General features: G+C 36.7%; 1 protein-coding gene across 1 annotated transcript in view; it reads right to left on the bottom strand.

The window, feature by feature from the left end:
* NUP133 (nucleoporin 133) overlaps positions 1 to 15,244 on the bottom strand; it is a 40,985-nt gene that overhangs the window by 20,161 nt on the left and 5,580 nt on the right. The window contains exons 5-19 of the mRNA XM_060753808.2: positions 14,670 to 14,801; positions 14,010 to 14,180; positions 12,871 to 13,026; positions 12,718 to 12,788; positions 10,504 to 10,651; positions 9,829 to 9,973; positions 8,952 to 9,109; positions 8,630 to 8,721; positions 7,357 to 7,520; positions 6,154 to 6,248; positions 5,844 to 6,068; positions 5,468 to 5,590; positions 3,889 to 3,988; positions 1,820 to 2,062; positions 683 to 816 (exon numbers count right to left, since the gene is read on the bottom strand). Of these exons, the coding sequence (XP_060609791.2) occupies positions 683 to 816; positions 1,820 to 2,062; positions 3,889 to 3,988; positions 5,468 to 5,590; positions 5,844 to 6,068; positions 6,154 to 6,248; positions 7,357 to 7,520; positions 8,630 to 8,721; positions 8,952 to 9,109; positions 9,829 to 9,973; positions 10,504 to 10,651; positions 12,718 to 12,788; positions 12,871 to 13,026; positions 14,010 to 14,180; positions 14,670 to 14,801 (2,157 nt within the window). The remainder of the gene's footprint in view (positions 1 to 682; positions 817 to 1,819; positions 2,063 to 3,888; positions 3,989 to 5,467; positions 5,591 to 5,843; positions 6,069 to 6,153; positions 6,249 to 7,356; positions 7,521 to 8,629; positions 8,722 to 8,951; positions 9,110 to 9,828; positions 9,974 to 10,503; positions 10,652 to 12,717; positions 12,789 to 12,870; positions 13,027 to 14,009; positions 14,181 to 14,669; positions 14,802 to 15,244) is intronic.

The following is a 15,244-nucleotide window of genomic DNA, read 5'->3' on the forward strand; positions in this document are numbered from 1 at the left end:
TCAGGAGGAGCTTGAAGATGTGGTTGTTCCAGTGTGCCTTCCCGGATTAATGATCCCATAACACTTTGTCCCTCTAAAGCACTTTACATTTTTTAGGTCTACCCATATGTCTCTCCACAAACGCCACTATCACTTGTTTGTCCATTTTAATTTTACATTTGGCCTTCCCATAGTTTTAATTGTATGTTGTCTTATTGATAATGTTATATGTTTATGTTTTATTTTAATTGCTTGTATTGTGTGTTTGGGCTCAGCCTCATGTAAGCCGCACCGAGTCCTTTGGGGAGATGGTAGCAGGGTACAAATAAAGTGTTATTATTGTTACTATTATTGTTGTTGTTGTTCTCTCACATTTTCTGGAGAAATAAATCAATGTATTTGTTCTCATGCCAACATCCACTGTTTCTCCAGGTTCCTGCAATGGCATCACACATGTTTCCAGTGTGTGACCAACAGAAACACATTGGGATGGCAGCAGGACTACTTTTCAAATACGTTATGTGAATGATAGTCTACCTAAACTGCATACTGAAATTTGAAATTAAGATTAGACATGATAGATGTCCTGCCTAACATTTGCAAATCTATTATGCATCAATGGTTAGCAATTTCTTTTTTAAAAAAGTAAGTTCCAAAGGTTTTCCCCATAAACTACTATTGATTAAGAGAACAGCAGAATTACCTGATCAGCAAACTGGGTCATATAACGTTGCAATTTGGCTTGGTTATCACTCTGTTCACAAATCTGTATCAAAATATCAAAGTCACGGTATTTTTCTGCCAGAGTAGCAGCTAACTGGTACTGTCCGAGAGAAACTGGAACAAAGAAAAGGCCTACAGTCAAATATTTTTATCTTGTGACTCTTGCAGAATACATAAGAAACATTTAATCATTCATTCAATTTCAGATTAAAAGTAAGTATGGTAGAAAAACCTCACATCATGGAAGAAAAACAAAGATGTGGTGGTATTTCTTCAAAATAATCTGCACACAGCATTGCTAATAAACTTTCTCTGAAATATCTGAATTGATTCCATAAAACCCCAAAAGATTTTTGTCCTTACAGAATCTTTCAACTCATTCCAAAAGACTCACATTCCCCTTTCACCTTATAAAACTTTTTTTGTATTTTGTTGATTATTAAAGCCAGGTCTACAACAATGATCCTACCCAGTATCCACCAACACCAGCATGATATCCCATACAGATATAATAGAGAGATGAGCCAAGAAATGTAGAAAATTAGCACGTTCTTCCCTCTAAAGTAGTAAGTTAATATATGGAAACACAAGTCATGTGTTAGTAGAAGTACAACACTTCTACTACATTCGAAATGAATTAGTACACTTCTTATGAATTAGTACTTCTGGCTTTCAGTATCTATAGTTTTACCAGGAAGAAATACAGGAATTCAACACAACACAAGAGAAAGATATTTGTATCCCATGTGAGCTGCAATAAATTAGTCACATATTCTATTAAAATGATTTTCTTCTGAAAAGATCTCAACTAATCCATAAATATTACTAATTAAAATCTCACAGTGAAACGGTCTTGCTATCACAAAAGCACCCGCAAAGATAAACTAATTCAAACATTATCTTAGGCTTAAAATTTCAAACTGAAATGAAAAATGTAATGTCTAAAATAGAACTAAGAAATCGTTCAAAAAATGTAGGGGTAAAACTTGAAAGTATCTTTCCTATTCCTTTGTCTTCCCATTTCCTGTCATATATATAACCTGTTCCGGCTGACCATTGGCAGATATCCATTATTAAAGACTTACACAAACCTTCATGTAATAATAACATCACTTACGTAGCGGTAACAATAATTCTGATCTCTTCTGCGTGTATTCCATTTCAAGACTCTTGTGTCGCTCTCGATACTCAGGCCGGTCAACAGACTTCAGCTGAGAAACATAACCCTCCAGAAAGCAGTCTAATAGTGCCACCAGCTGTTCTGTCACTGTGCTACGAAGCTTACTGTTAACCTGAGGATAGACCTTCTTCAGAACAATTTCATGTTGTTGCATTATTGCAGTCCGCACAGCAACAGATGCTTGAAGAGACCAGAAAAATAAATATTTAAAGCCATTTGACATACAAATGCAAAAAGTTTATATTGGCAAGCCACAGTTCCACAGGACAAAAAGTTAGGAACATACGACTTACATACGATTCCTAGTTACAAACTGGAGTGAGACAACAGGAGGTGAGAGGAAATCTACCCAAAAGAAGGGAAGTTCACTCCTGTAAGAGTTATCAGGGGGAAAGGTGTCTCCATTGAAGCGTTATCACCACAATTTCTAAATTTCATTCGTCACATAGACAGAAAGTGAGGTGAAATCTTCTGAACAGGGGCACAGATAGCAAAAGAAACACCCCAAGGTTGTTAATACTTCCCAATGCTATACAAAACTTATGCTCAAGAAAATCACTTCATATTTCAGAAAATTCTAAGCTAAAGGTGTTTTCAAGATATATGTAGCCTGCATACAGGTAAATTATGTGTAACAACATATGTATACATGCACTAGGAAGTTGTAACAAGACATATTCATTTACTCAGACGATGATGAGAGAAATTGTGCTGTTTACTGCAAAATCACCTCTACAATACATATTTTGGTTGCATTTCGTTTTCATGCAAGTACTGATTCCAAGATACTCTAGATATGCAATAATAATCAAGAAACTGGTTCACAGAAACAAATATTGTAACTGGTAGAGAAAGTACTGTGTCTGAAATATATTAAATCCTCCTCTGTTCTTCCCTATTTCCTCTCCAGCAAGAAACATATGAGTTCACATGGTGACTGAGAAAACACATTCATTCATGTATATGCGTACGTATATGTAGGCATAATACAATGTGATTAACAAAGAGAATTTTATTAACTAAGCTTCTAGTTTCTTCAGTCCCTAAAAATCAATGTATATTTAGTTTATTTTAGGTAACAGAAAAAGGAAGAAGCCAAAATGTTTATGAACTTCTTTGTTAATCATAATAAAATTGTTAACTGCATCCTTCTGTGATGTAGAAGAAACTTGTCAGCAACTATATTTGTTTTTAAATCACACTGAATACATGAGTAGTGTATGATAAGTTCTAGAGCAAATAACACACGACAACCTATTTAAAATGGTAACATCCTAATAAACGTCTATCAAAATCAGTGCTGGAATAGCTCCAATGACATCATGCCATAAACCAGAGGTACCAATAGGTCGATCTCTGTGTGATTTACAATAGACTAACAAATATTTGGTAATTATTAAACTAGTGCAGCAACAAAATACCAAAATAATAGTTGTTTTTATCCCACTTTTGCGCTCTAAAAAGAGACCCAAAGGAGAAAACAAGAAAAGCAATACAATATATAATTTAAAACCTAAAAAAAATGTAAGATCACAAATGGTCTTCATACACAATATTACTAAAACAAGAAAAAACCTAGATTAACTATTAATCAGTTTTTAAGTTGAAGAATTATGATACATCTTCAGTCTGGGCAAAATGACCTCTAGAATTCAGCATTATTGAATTCACAATACTGCACCAATTTTGATGGGCTTCTTTTGGGGTTTTAGGTTTTTTTTAAGGGGGTAGATCCTTTAAGCCTGAAGTCAGCACTCTCCTATCACTGGCCTGCCAAGAAGAAGGTATTCTACCCTAGACAATCAGGACAAGAATGTAAAAATAGAAGATGAACTCTTAAATCTATCTTCTGTAAAGCCTCTCAGATATTTATGAAACACAACACTGAGGTTTGAGACATAAAGCACAAGCAACAAATTCAAAAGCTAATTCAGTATTGTTCTTTAGGTAGGATATAAATAACACCAAAAAATTCTGGTGTAAATGTATTTTTTTCCTGTTCTCACCTGTCCATGGAACATATTCTGGTTCTGTTTCAGGAAGTTCTCTTACTTTATATGAAGATGCTTTGGATTGGCGGTCTTGGAGAGCAGCTTGTAGCATATCCTAAAGAACATTGAAAAAGAAAATGCAGAATCTTATCAAAAGGTGGGTTGTTTGTGAAGGAGCCTACTTATCAGCATCGCTATCTAATAGTACAACTCAAATGACAAGTGCTTCTATGGCTGTAATCAAAGAGGGCAATCGCAAAACTAGAGGAAAGCATCTATATGATTGAAGGATAACATTTTTTTAAAAAATTGTCAAATCTAAAACCCTGGGATAGCTAGACTGAGATAAAGATTAAGAGAACTAGAATAATAGGTGCCTATTATGTAAAAAAGGGGTAAGGAAATAAAGAAACAAAATTATCTGCCAATGAAGGGGAAAAAATGATACAGAAAAAAAAGGAGTCAACAATTTCAACCCAAAAAGTAATCTGATTTTCCCCTGCCATGAAGGAGTTAACTCATGTGAACATGAATTGCTGGATTGGCTATCTAGATAATAACCATGAATAGATACAACTTGAGATATTGTTGGCATTACTGATTTTTTTGTAAAATTATCAGAAACATGATGGGGTTTTTTCACAAGTCATACTCAGCTCTCCACAGCTCTTTCCTTGCAAGTAATGTTGCCACCATTTGAACGTATGGACTAAGAGATGGTTAAAATTATAGTTTTCATTTACATATTCTATCCTGTATGGTAATTTGAAGCTGCTTTGTACATCCTGCTCCTTTGTTTCTTTTGCTGAACGTAGTAATAGTTTTATTTGTTTGCTATCACTACCATAACTAGCTATAACAAGATTCTCTTTGTTAAATGCATAATATACCAATTTTCCATTTCTTATTGAATTTTGAATCAGGAAATAATTCAATTCCATTTTAAAAGTATTTTAATATGAAATAATATCTGCTGTCAAAACACAGAAACACTGGATTAAACATTAATTAAGAACAATATCAATCAACATAGAAAAAGAAAAATATGTATACATTAAAAAGAACATGCAGACCAAGACACAAGTACAGTTGATAGAATTTTGTTTATCAAAGTTACCAAAAATCTTAACTAGTTATTTAAAAGTTGTTCTCAAATATCTAACTTTTGAAGGAAATAGGCAAATGGGAGAGCAGTTTTTTTTGGAAGTGAATGAAATAAAAGACCAGGAAATATCCCCTTTTTAAAAATATCCCACTGATTTGAGGGGGGGGGGGTATGTTGGAGTATGAATGTATGGAACTACTTAATTTTCCTACTGAAATCGAATGAGATTCAAAAGTACTTAACTGGGTGAAATACAGCCATAGTTTTTTTTAGGTCACTGTGTGAAATTGAATTGTCAGATAATGGAACTGACATTTATTGACAAAAATGGATCTTCCTCCCTGCTGCAACCACCAATACTATCCTCAAACTTTCTGCAACGGACTGGAGGACTCACCAGAGTAAATGATGTACTTTTTGTGAGCTGAAATCACCTTTCATAACACTGCCCTTTTCCTCTCACATTATTATTAAAATAAAATTTAATACCTTCATGATGTTATTTACATAGATCACTATTTCAGCCCATTCATCAGATTGAACAGATGTATCCTCCAAGATCTGCTTTTCCTTTTCCAGCAAACATTCAAAAATAGCATCTATTTGTGACACCTGAAAAATTGACAAGAGCAAAGTCAACACTTAAAATTCTTCTTGAGACATACAGCAATAATTTGGCTCAGATTTTATGAAATCAGGAAATTTAAATGTTCTGCTTAAGAAATTAAATATTCTCTTGAGAAACGCAGCACAGATGTCAACAGGGAAAAAGACAAAATAGATCCTAAGCATTTGTACCCTGGGGCAAAATTGTATACACATAGAAAATATAGAAGTGTTTTAGCTTGTAAAGACTTCGTTTTACCTCTCTGAAGAAAACATCAGCAGGAGTTAGACTTGGCGGAATGTCACTTTCTCTTTTCTCCAAAGCAAGCTGTATGGCTGCATTCACTACCTCTGGCAATCTGTAGTGATAGTTTTTGAGAGCAATGGCTGCAGCTAACTTTTCCGAATGTTCACTGAGTAATAGCCGAGTTGCCATCGGTGCATTTCTGATTTGAATAACATTCAGACGTCCCAACAGACCCATCTTGGAGAGAGATAACAGTAAATTAAAGGCCTTGTGCTACACTGCGTATTACCCATGCCTCTAATTGAGAACTCTGGGAGCCTACCTTGCGAAGGAAGTCAATGAAGAGACAATGTGCTTGTGACTTGTTGTCCAACTGGCGAAGAAGGATGATGGAGGAGCCGGTGAAACCTGCTGCTTCTGCACAAAAATGTCACAAGAGTATTAATTAGGTCAATTGTAGTTTTTTTTTTTTAAAAAAAACTGTCACCACACATATATGCCCCTTCTAAAATATAGGAGTTTAGATCCTGCACTCAGACTAACAACCACAATGCTATGGCTACACTCTGCCTCTGAATCCGACCCCCCTCCCATATTAAAGCCACTCCACTGATGGTCAATTAGTTTCCGGCAAAGTACAAAGTGTTGGTTTTGACCTTTAAAGTTCTACATCAGGCACGAGCAGACTTCTGCCCCTCCAGGCTGTTAGGAATTGTGGAAATTGAAGTCCAAAACACCTGGAGGGCCAAAGTTTGCTCATGTCTGTTCTACATGGTTTGAGGATCACCTTCTCCTATACAATTCACCCCACAAACTGAGGTCCTTTAGAGGGCAACTACTCCAACCAGCCAGAACCCAACTGTAGCACAGAGAACCTTTCATCGGCTGCCCTAGGACTGTGGAATGACCTGCCAGAAGGGATCCAACAGTTGAATGGCATGTCAGAATGTGAAACACCACTGAAGACCTATCTCTTCCAACAGGCCTACCCACTCCATTTCTATGAATTTTAAAATCCTGTCCTGTGTTTATTGTGTTTGAATGTTTATTTTATGTATTTTAATATATGTATGTTTTAATATATGCTTTTCATAGAATCATAGAGTTGGAAGAGACATCGTGGACCATCCAGTCCAACCCTCTGCCAAGAAGCAGGAAAATCTCGTTCAAAACACCCCCGACAGATGGCCATCCAGCCTCTCTTTAAAAGCCTCCAAAGAAGGAGCCTCCACCACACTCCGGAGCAGAGAGTTCCACTGCTGAACAGCTGTCAGAGACCGGAAGTTCTTCCTAATGTTCAGATAGAATCTCCTTTCCTGTAGTTTGAAGCCATTATTCCGGATCCTAGTCTCCAGGGCAACAGAAAACAAGCTTGCTCCCTCCTCCCTGTGACTGAGTTTCTAAACATCTTTCATTCTTAAGGTATAGAGAAGACAGGTTTTTTTTTCTGAGAGAGATCCCTCACCATATAATCATTCCCACCCACAACACAGAGCACAGCTATTTTACACACAACAGTCCTTGCCTTCAGGTACTGATTCAGCCCAACGAGGGTCAGATGTAGGATAATCATCCACTAATTCCTCACTGAGTTGAGCCACAGCACTATCCAGATCAGAAGATGGGCCTAAATCTATATGTTGGGGAAACAGCTCAGCAACTATGGCTTGTGCATTCTTCACATCATCCCTCAAATAAAAAGAAAAAATACAAATGAGTCAACTCTTCAAAGGGAACCATGGCCAAAATCCGACATGTGTAACAGTCCATTAGCATACATTTACCCCTGTTCCGTTCCACTCCATTCCAAATGTCAGAGAGTGCTCCCACCCTGGATTATGGAGTGAGCAGGAAGGGATGCCTGGGAAAGAAAGACACTACTCTCCCAGATCGACAGTGAACTAACATATATTGGCGAGATCAAGGGTAATGATATATTATCTATATTCTTCTACAGAACAAACAACTAAGCACGCCCTGGGTGACTTCTCCCCTCATTATTAAGCAGCTGTGGAGGCATGTTGCTTGCGCTTGGGTGTGGGGTATAATTATACAATGAGGTTCTGAATATTTCTTGGCACTATGAACTCAAAAGCACAAGTGCTCTTATTTGTGTTGCATTTTAGAGACTGGGTTGGTGGCAATGCTATATGACATTGTTAAACCTGATCACTGAAATTTTAGGTGTTTCTGAAAACTTCTCACAGCATTGCTATGTAAATGTTCTGCTAGTAGTCCCACCATTAAAGAACCCAAAATGCATTTGGTAGACAAGAATCTCCCTCGTCATACATGTATTCTGCGCTGTACATCACTCACTTAAGAAGGTTATGTGTAGTTTGCACAATGTAAAGCAGATATATACTAAATATACTTATATGTGAGTAATAGTAAGTTTCATGTGATCTGTATACTCCAGTAACATCCCAATTGATCTTGGAAGTCAGGCAGGGTCAGGCCTGGTTAGTACTTAGATGGGGAACCACCAAGAAATGTAGGATGCTGCAGAATGTATTTCAGAGGAAAGCGATGACAAACCTCTGAGTACGCCTTGCTTCAGAAAATCTGATGAAGTACATGGGACTACTATAAATTGAGAGGCTGCTTAAAAGCACATGTATACATACATACATATTATAACCATAGAAATATCAATGCTTACTGTACAACAATTTCTTTAACATATTATCCAACAAACAGAAAGCTCACTAAATATGTTAATCGGTGATGCTATACTAAGACAATGTGTCTCCTGGAATGAAACCAATTCAACACTGCATTTACATTTTATTTCGTACCTGCAATGCTGCAAGAAAGCAGATTTTAACAGTTTTATCTTATCCTCTGGTGCTACAATATCCATTCTCGAAGAAGGTTCAAATGCAATACTCTAAAACACAATAGAAAGAAAAAATAAGGGAGGAATAGCCCTTCCACAAAAAACAACTTTGCTGTGTCAAAAGAGACTAACTCTGGAGGAAAGGTTAGCTGCAGAAATTTTATATCCTTAACTAAAATGAACACAATTAGTGTATCTGATTAAGTGTGTGCAATCCATGAAAACCTATGCTCATTTCTAAGTCACTACAAGGCATAAGTGTTTTAATCTGTTATGATTACCTCATCATTTGGCTCAGCTATAGAGGAGGCTAGAGAATCCTCAATGTCTTCTGGAAGCACAGAAATTGTTTCCTTGGAATATACAGCTAAAAGACCACTTTTTCTAGCAAAGAAAATGGGAAGTCCAGCACAAGAACCTGCTCCTAAGATTCTATCACCTGAAAAAACATAAATGAAATCCAACATTACCACCATTCACCAATGCCACATGGTTTTGTTTACAAAATAACTATTTCATATACAAGATTTTATGACTCCAAAATTGTAATTTTTTGGCATCGAAAACAGCAAACATTCACAATAATCCCAATTATCTGGAAAAGTGTTTTTCTTTGCACAGAACCCAAAATTCCTCTCTTTTTAAAAATAAATAAATACCACATGCATTTTCATAGATAACAATTTACTCAAACATTCTGGGATGCCTAATTACTGGACAAAATGTTGGAAGTTACACATTGTCATTTATGAGGATGAAATAGTTTAATATTAACACCCACACTGTTAAAAACTGGTTTTCAGACATATTTATTTATTTACCATATTTATACCCCACCCTTCTCACCCTGGAGGGGACTCAAGGCGGCCTTACAACAGGCAGTAATTTGGTGCAATACACACATATGAAGTGAAAGTGATGCCATCTGAAGCTTAAAAAACAAGTCCCTATACATGATGACTGTATTCCAAAACATAACTGGCATTGTTCTTACATTTTATTATCAGCCACCTCATTGCTAAGTCATTTATTTAGCCAATGGAAAAAGGAATTGGAATAGCTAGAGCCTTTTTTTTTTTCTGGGAAGGTCCGAAAGCACCTTCCTTGGCTTACTGAGCATCTGTAAAATAAGCAATTTGGATTCACTGGAGTTTGTACCTTGCGAACTAAAAGTAATTTTTTCCTGGGGTAAGGAAGGTCTTCCTGTCCCAGTTGAACAAGCAAATACAGCTTCTTCTGTGTAAAGACAAGCAGCTTGACTGGAGAAATCTGGGACCACTAAATGACCCTCCGGTTCTTCAGCCTGAAATATTAAAAATGGACAACATCTGATAGTAAGACACACAAAGATGCCTCTCTCCCAAACACACTGTGCCTCTCCCCAAACACACTTTGATTTCTTGGGTTTTTTCCAGCTGTTTCAATTCAAGATTCCTACTTTTTAAATAAAAAAAAGAATTAAAAAGCAGGAAAGACACCTTTGACACACAAAAAGTCAACAACTACTACTAATTTCATGTACTTTTGCATACTACACCTTCTGCCCCAAAAGACTGAGGCTTGTAAAGGCAACTTTGATCATAAATTAATTGCACAGATTTTAAAGCAATATTAGAAAGGAAAAAAACAAGAGAGGAAAATAATGTTTTTGGTGGAGGAAATTATTTCCTCCACCAAAAAGGAATCCTATAATGCTTGTTTCACTATGTATATTCAAATATTTCAAACAAACTCTTACTATCACTGATGACCAATGTACTATCAACACCATGTTGTCCTAAATAATATTCGTAAGTTCAAGAACTAAAAGTAAACAGAAGAAATGCCAGTTACCTGAAAAGGTGGGTTGTATTGGGTGACCTCTACAACAACATTATCAGATGTGGGAGAACCATTATCTTCCAGTGTTACCAAAGCATAATAGATGAGGCATGGATTATCACCAAGATGCCAGGCAGCAGCCAAAATCACCAAGCCATCACTATTCATTTAGGGATATAAGAGTTAAACAGACAATGAACTTACAAGTCTATTAAAAACACAAGTAGCAAAACAAGGGTTCAGCTCCCATGACTCCACAGCATTGGGCCATGGAAGTTAACATGGTGTGAAACTGCATTAATTCTACAGTGTAGATTGGGGGTTCCCAAACTGTAGTACTCCAAGTGTTTTGGACCTCAGTTCCTTGAAGCCTGAACTGCCTTGATCAGTGAATAGGGATGCTGGGAGATGAAGTCCAAAAGACCCTGGAAGACCAGTGTTTGGGATTCACTGGTGTAGATGCACCCTAACTGCTCATAAACCCCTAATGCATCCCACTAGTTCATTCTTCCCTATTCTCTCATAATCCTAGTTTATCCTAATTGTCCTAAACCAAACTAATCTCTATCTTCATCCCACAACTATCACATGCTTTAGCCTTTTTAATATTCTTTCAAATGTTCAGAAAGATCAATCATCACCTCTATTCTCAAAGGAGCACTTAATTTATTCTGCATAAGAAACATCACTGACATAACCACACTTTACTTTAAGTCCTCTATTTATTGAATCAAAGCATATTAAGAGTGGAAAGGGCCCACAGCGACCATCTAGTCCAACCCCCTGCCATGCAGAAATATACAGCTGAAGCGCTTCTGAAATAAGTCCCGCCAAACTATTTAAATGCTTCCAAAGATAGATGTCCAGCACCTCCAAGGAAATCTATTACATACTTTTTTAAAAAAGTGTAATGTTGAGGTGGAATCTTTTGTTTATGACCATAACCATTCCTTTTTGTTCCTGGTCCTTATACTGCTAACTGTCCCCATCACGTGACAGTTTAACAGTCAAGCTTCCCCCTTTTATATTCTTTTTCCCCCCTCAGGCCCCCCTTCTCAGCATTCCAAGGCCAGAGATTGGCTGACTCCACTCAGGAAATGCAGACTAAGGATTTAATCCTTCTTTACAACAAGCAATGTGTTTAGCTGTGGCATGAAGCAATATTGCAACTATGTAGCACTTTTTAAAAGAATATTTCATCGGCTAATTAATATAAATGTATGTATAAATTTCCAATGTTGTTATTGCTTTTTGGCTGGGAGAGAGGAATTTAACAAAAGATCCCTGATTAAATTACAGAAATTGACAACTTTCTAAGCTGTTAAATCCACAAATTAGTAAGAACTTTAAAAATTGATATTATCAATTCTATTTGTGTTGCCATGGATTTAAAGAGGGAGATGAGCATACTATGAAATTGCTGACCATTGCTTTACTTTATGAATCTCGTTGTATTTATACTTTTAGCTACTTTTCCACTGTTTCTCCTAAATGCTCAGTAATCTGCCTACAACACTATCATACCCATAACACTAAATCTTTAGTACAGCTTTCCCCGAACTCATACCCTCAAAATGTGATTAAACTGCAAGTCATGTTCACTATACTGGCTGAGAATGACAGAAGTGATAGCCTCATATATCCAAAAGGTTAGCTAAATCTGGCAGGTTTAAAAGAAATATACTAAATTCAGAGATACAGCATTGTTCATGCCTTCCAATTCAAGCAGAAATGATCTAGCTACAGATGGAAAAATCCAGGCTTTTTACTACCACCTACACCAGTAATCCACCCACTGTGAAAATACACAAGTGCACACTTTAGTGCATTCAATATTCTGGATTACAGTTTTTGTAAATTCCAGTAAACAATGCTCGGAGGTTCTCGGAATTACAAATCCAAGATATTGGAATGGTGTCAGAATGCCTACTCTTGCCTAGTATTTTAAACAACAACAACAACAACAACAACAACAACAATAACAATAACAACTTTATTCTTGTATCCTGTCGCCATCTCCCTGAAGGAACTCGGGGCAGTTTACACAAGGCACAAGATGCCTAAAACGAGACATATACAACACAATTGAATAAAACATATAAGCATGTAATCACAACATAAAACTCAGAATAAAAACTGCACACATCCGTCAATGGTGATAGTTAATACAAACATGGCCAAGCTGTAAACAACAGGGCCAGGGAATGGGAAAAGTACAGAGCTTACCGATTTTGCTGTAAATCCAGATACTGAACATTGACCTCTCCCTTAATTTCTCCATAGTTGCTTTCAGATCCCTGTTGAAATAAGAGATATTAAAGTACCACAAATAAGACAAACATTTAGTGTTACGTGTATTCCATATGTACTACCACTTACCCATATTGATTCCATGATACTTTCTTTAAGTAGTCTATTTACATCCCAGCTGAGAACCTGCCGTTCTGCAGTTTCATCGACTTCCCACTTGTGAAGATTACAGCTGGTTAATGCATAAAACCTTGAACTGCTGTTGTTCCAAAGAACACTAGATAGCTGCATTAAAGATAAATTATGGATAATATCTCTGATGTACTTCTATATTTGAAGGTTCCATTAGAATAAAACAAGAGTTTACTATTCTATTACCCATTTATACTATTCTAATGCTAAAAGTGATCAGCTTATTTGCATTTTACTAAGGCCCATCAGTTACCGTTCCCTTCCCATATAAGCCTTCTTTTTTTCTGAAAAATATTGCAAGCATAAGGAAATGTGTTTGTTGTGTGACTGAGTCATAATTGAGCATGGAAGTAAGTGTGCTGCTCACTGTTGGTACCACAGCCATTTGTTGCAAAGTATCTATGACAATGATAACACATAAATTTAGAATGTGATCAACAGCAATCCTATAAAGATTTTACTCTACAGAAAACAGATGTTAGTTTTTGCTCAAACAATGGAAAGTAAATTAAGGGAAAATACTACACCCCAAACACAAAAAATAAGTGGATAAGAAAAGAGAAAAAGGGTCCTCTTGTCCACTGTCAGTCTGTTCACTCTTCCCCTAAGGCAGTGGTTCTCAACCTGTGGGTCCCTAGATGTATTGGCCTTCAACTCCTAGAAATCCTAACAGCTGGTAAACTGGCTGGAATTTCTGGGAGTTGTAGGCCAAAACACCTGGGAACCCACAGGTTGAGAACCACTGCCCTAAGGAGAGTAGCTCTCAGCAGAAAAATTATTTCCTATCCATGCTCTAACTGGTTCATGTTGAGAATCAGTTTTTCTTCTGCATCTCTCAGCTAGCCACGTGTCATTTCTGGTGTCGCTTTAGTCCCATCTTTGATCTTTTAGGAGTTTGGGCTTGTAGAGGGTTAAACCATATTCTGATGTGAACTTAAAACTTTTTTAAAAAATTGGAGTCAATTTTCCCCTTAAAATGTGGTGGAGTGTCCTGAAAAAAAAAACTACCAAAAAGGGTTGAGGGCCACCAGCAACCTACAGGATTCCCAGTTCGGCTATAAAACATTTAGACTTACTGCTGCATCATTACTGGGAGACAAGATGCCCAGCAGAGAAGAAACTCTTCGACCAATTCCTGAAAACATGCCTTGTCCTTGTGGCAGGCCATGCTGATGAATCTTTCCAGAGTTATCTGGTGTCAGTCGGATAAACTGGCCCCGTGACGATGATAGAATAAAACTTCCTCCCTAGAAGATGAAAAAATGTTCAGTTTGGTCTATGACATTATTAGGTGAAAACTTTTTGTTGAAAACGAACATCCTATTGTTAGTGCTCCTGTTGCTATTTGCTCTCAGATTAGCTCCAACATAGGGCAACTTTATGTATGAGAGAACTCCAGGAGATCATGTAATTAACAGCCTTGCTCAGAGCTCACAAACGTTATGGCTTCTTCAATTAAACTAATCTTCCTGCAATTTGGTCTTTGCTTTTCTCTACTGCCTTCCACTTTTCTCAGTGTTACACCCCACCCCAATGAATCATGTAAGCTCATGATACATTAAAATACAATAGTCTTCCTGAAAGCAAAATTATATTCTTCTATTTTAAATATATATATTATGGTGCCCTTGAAGCAATGATCAGAGACAAAATAAAATAAAAGATTTTCCAGAGCTATTGAGCTGCAACATTAAAATTCCATGAAATTGATTTTCACATTTAAGTTCCTATTTTACCTTTACAGCTGTGAGAAAACTGCAGAGAGAGCCTCCAAAATCTGTGCATGTCTCAGTGTAGGAACTTTCATGCACAAGACTGGGCCAATATCTTATCGATCCTTCACTTGTGGTAGCCATTACTGATAGAGACTTGTAAAGACAGCAAATTGGATTATGTTAGCTATGCAATCTGTGTTGACATGACAAATGTAAACAATTTCAAGATTTTAGTTATCATAGTACCTACACTATGTGATTATGTGAAAAAAAGGAATTGGTTGTTTAAGGCTGTTAAACATTGTGAAATTGTTTCAAGGTTATTTTAAATGTGTACTTCAGTGTAGCCTAAGACTAAGAAAGATTTGTACAATGCTGACCACCATATTTTTCATAAATACATTAAGACTCCAGATGCTCTATAAACAAAAACAGTAACAACTTAGAATTTCTAAGCACTGAACAGACTTAAAAATAGTGGTTACAGTTTAATAAACATACTATGTATAATTGTGCACATGTCAACCTCATATATAGGCAGTCCCTGAGTTACAAACATCTGACTGACAAATGACTCATAGTTAAGACCAGGGCGA

This window comes from Anolis sagrei, chromosome 1 (genome assembly GCF_037176765.1).
Source record: "Anolis sagrei isolate rAnoSag1 chromosome 1, rAnoSag1.mat, whole genome shotgun sequence".
NCBI lineage: Eukaryota > Metazoa > Chordata > Lepidosauria > Squamata > Dactyloidae > Anolis > Anolis sagrei.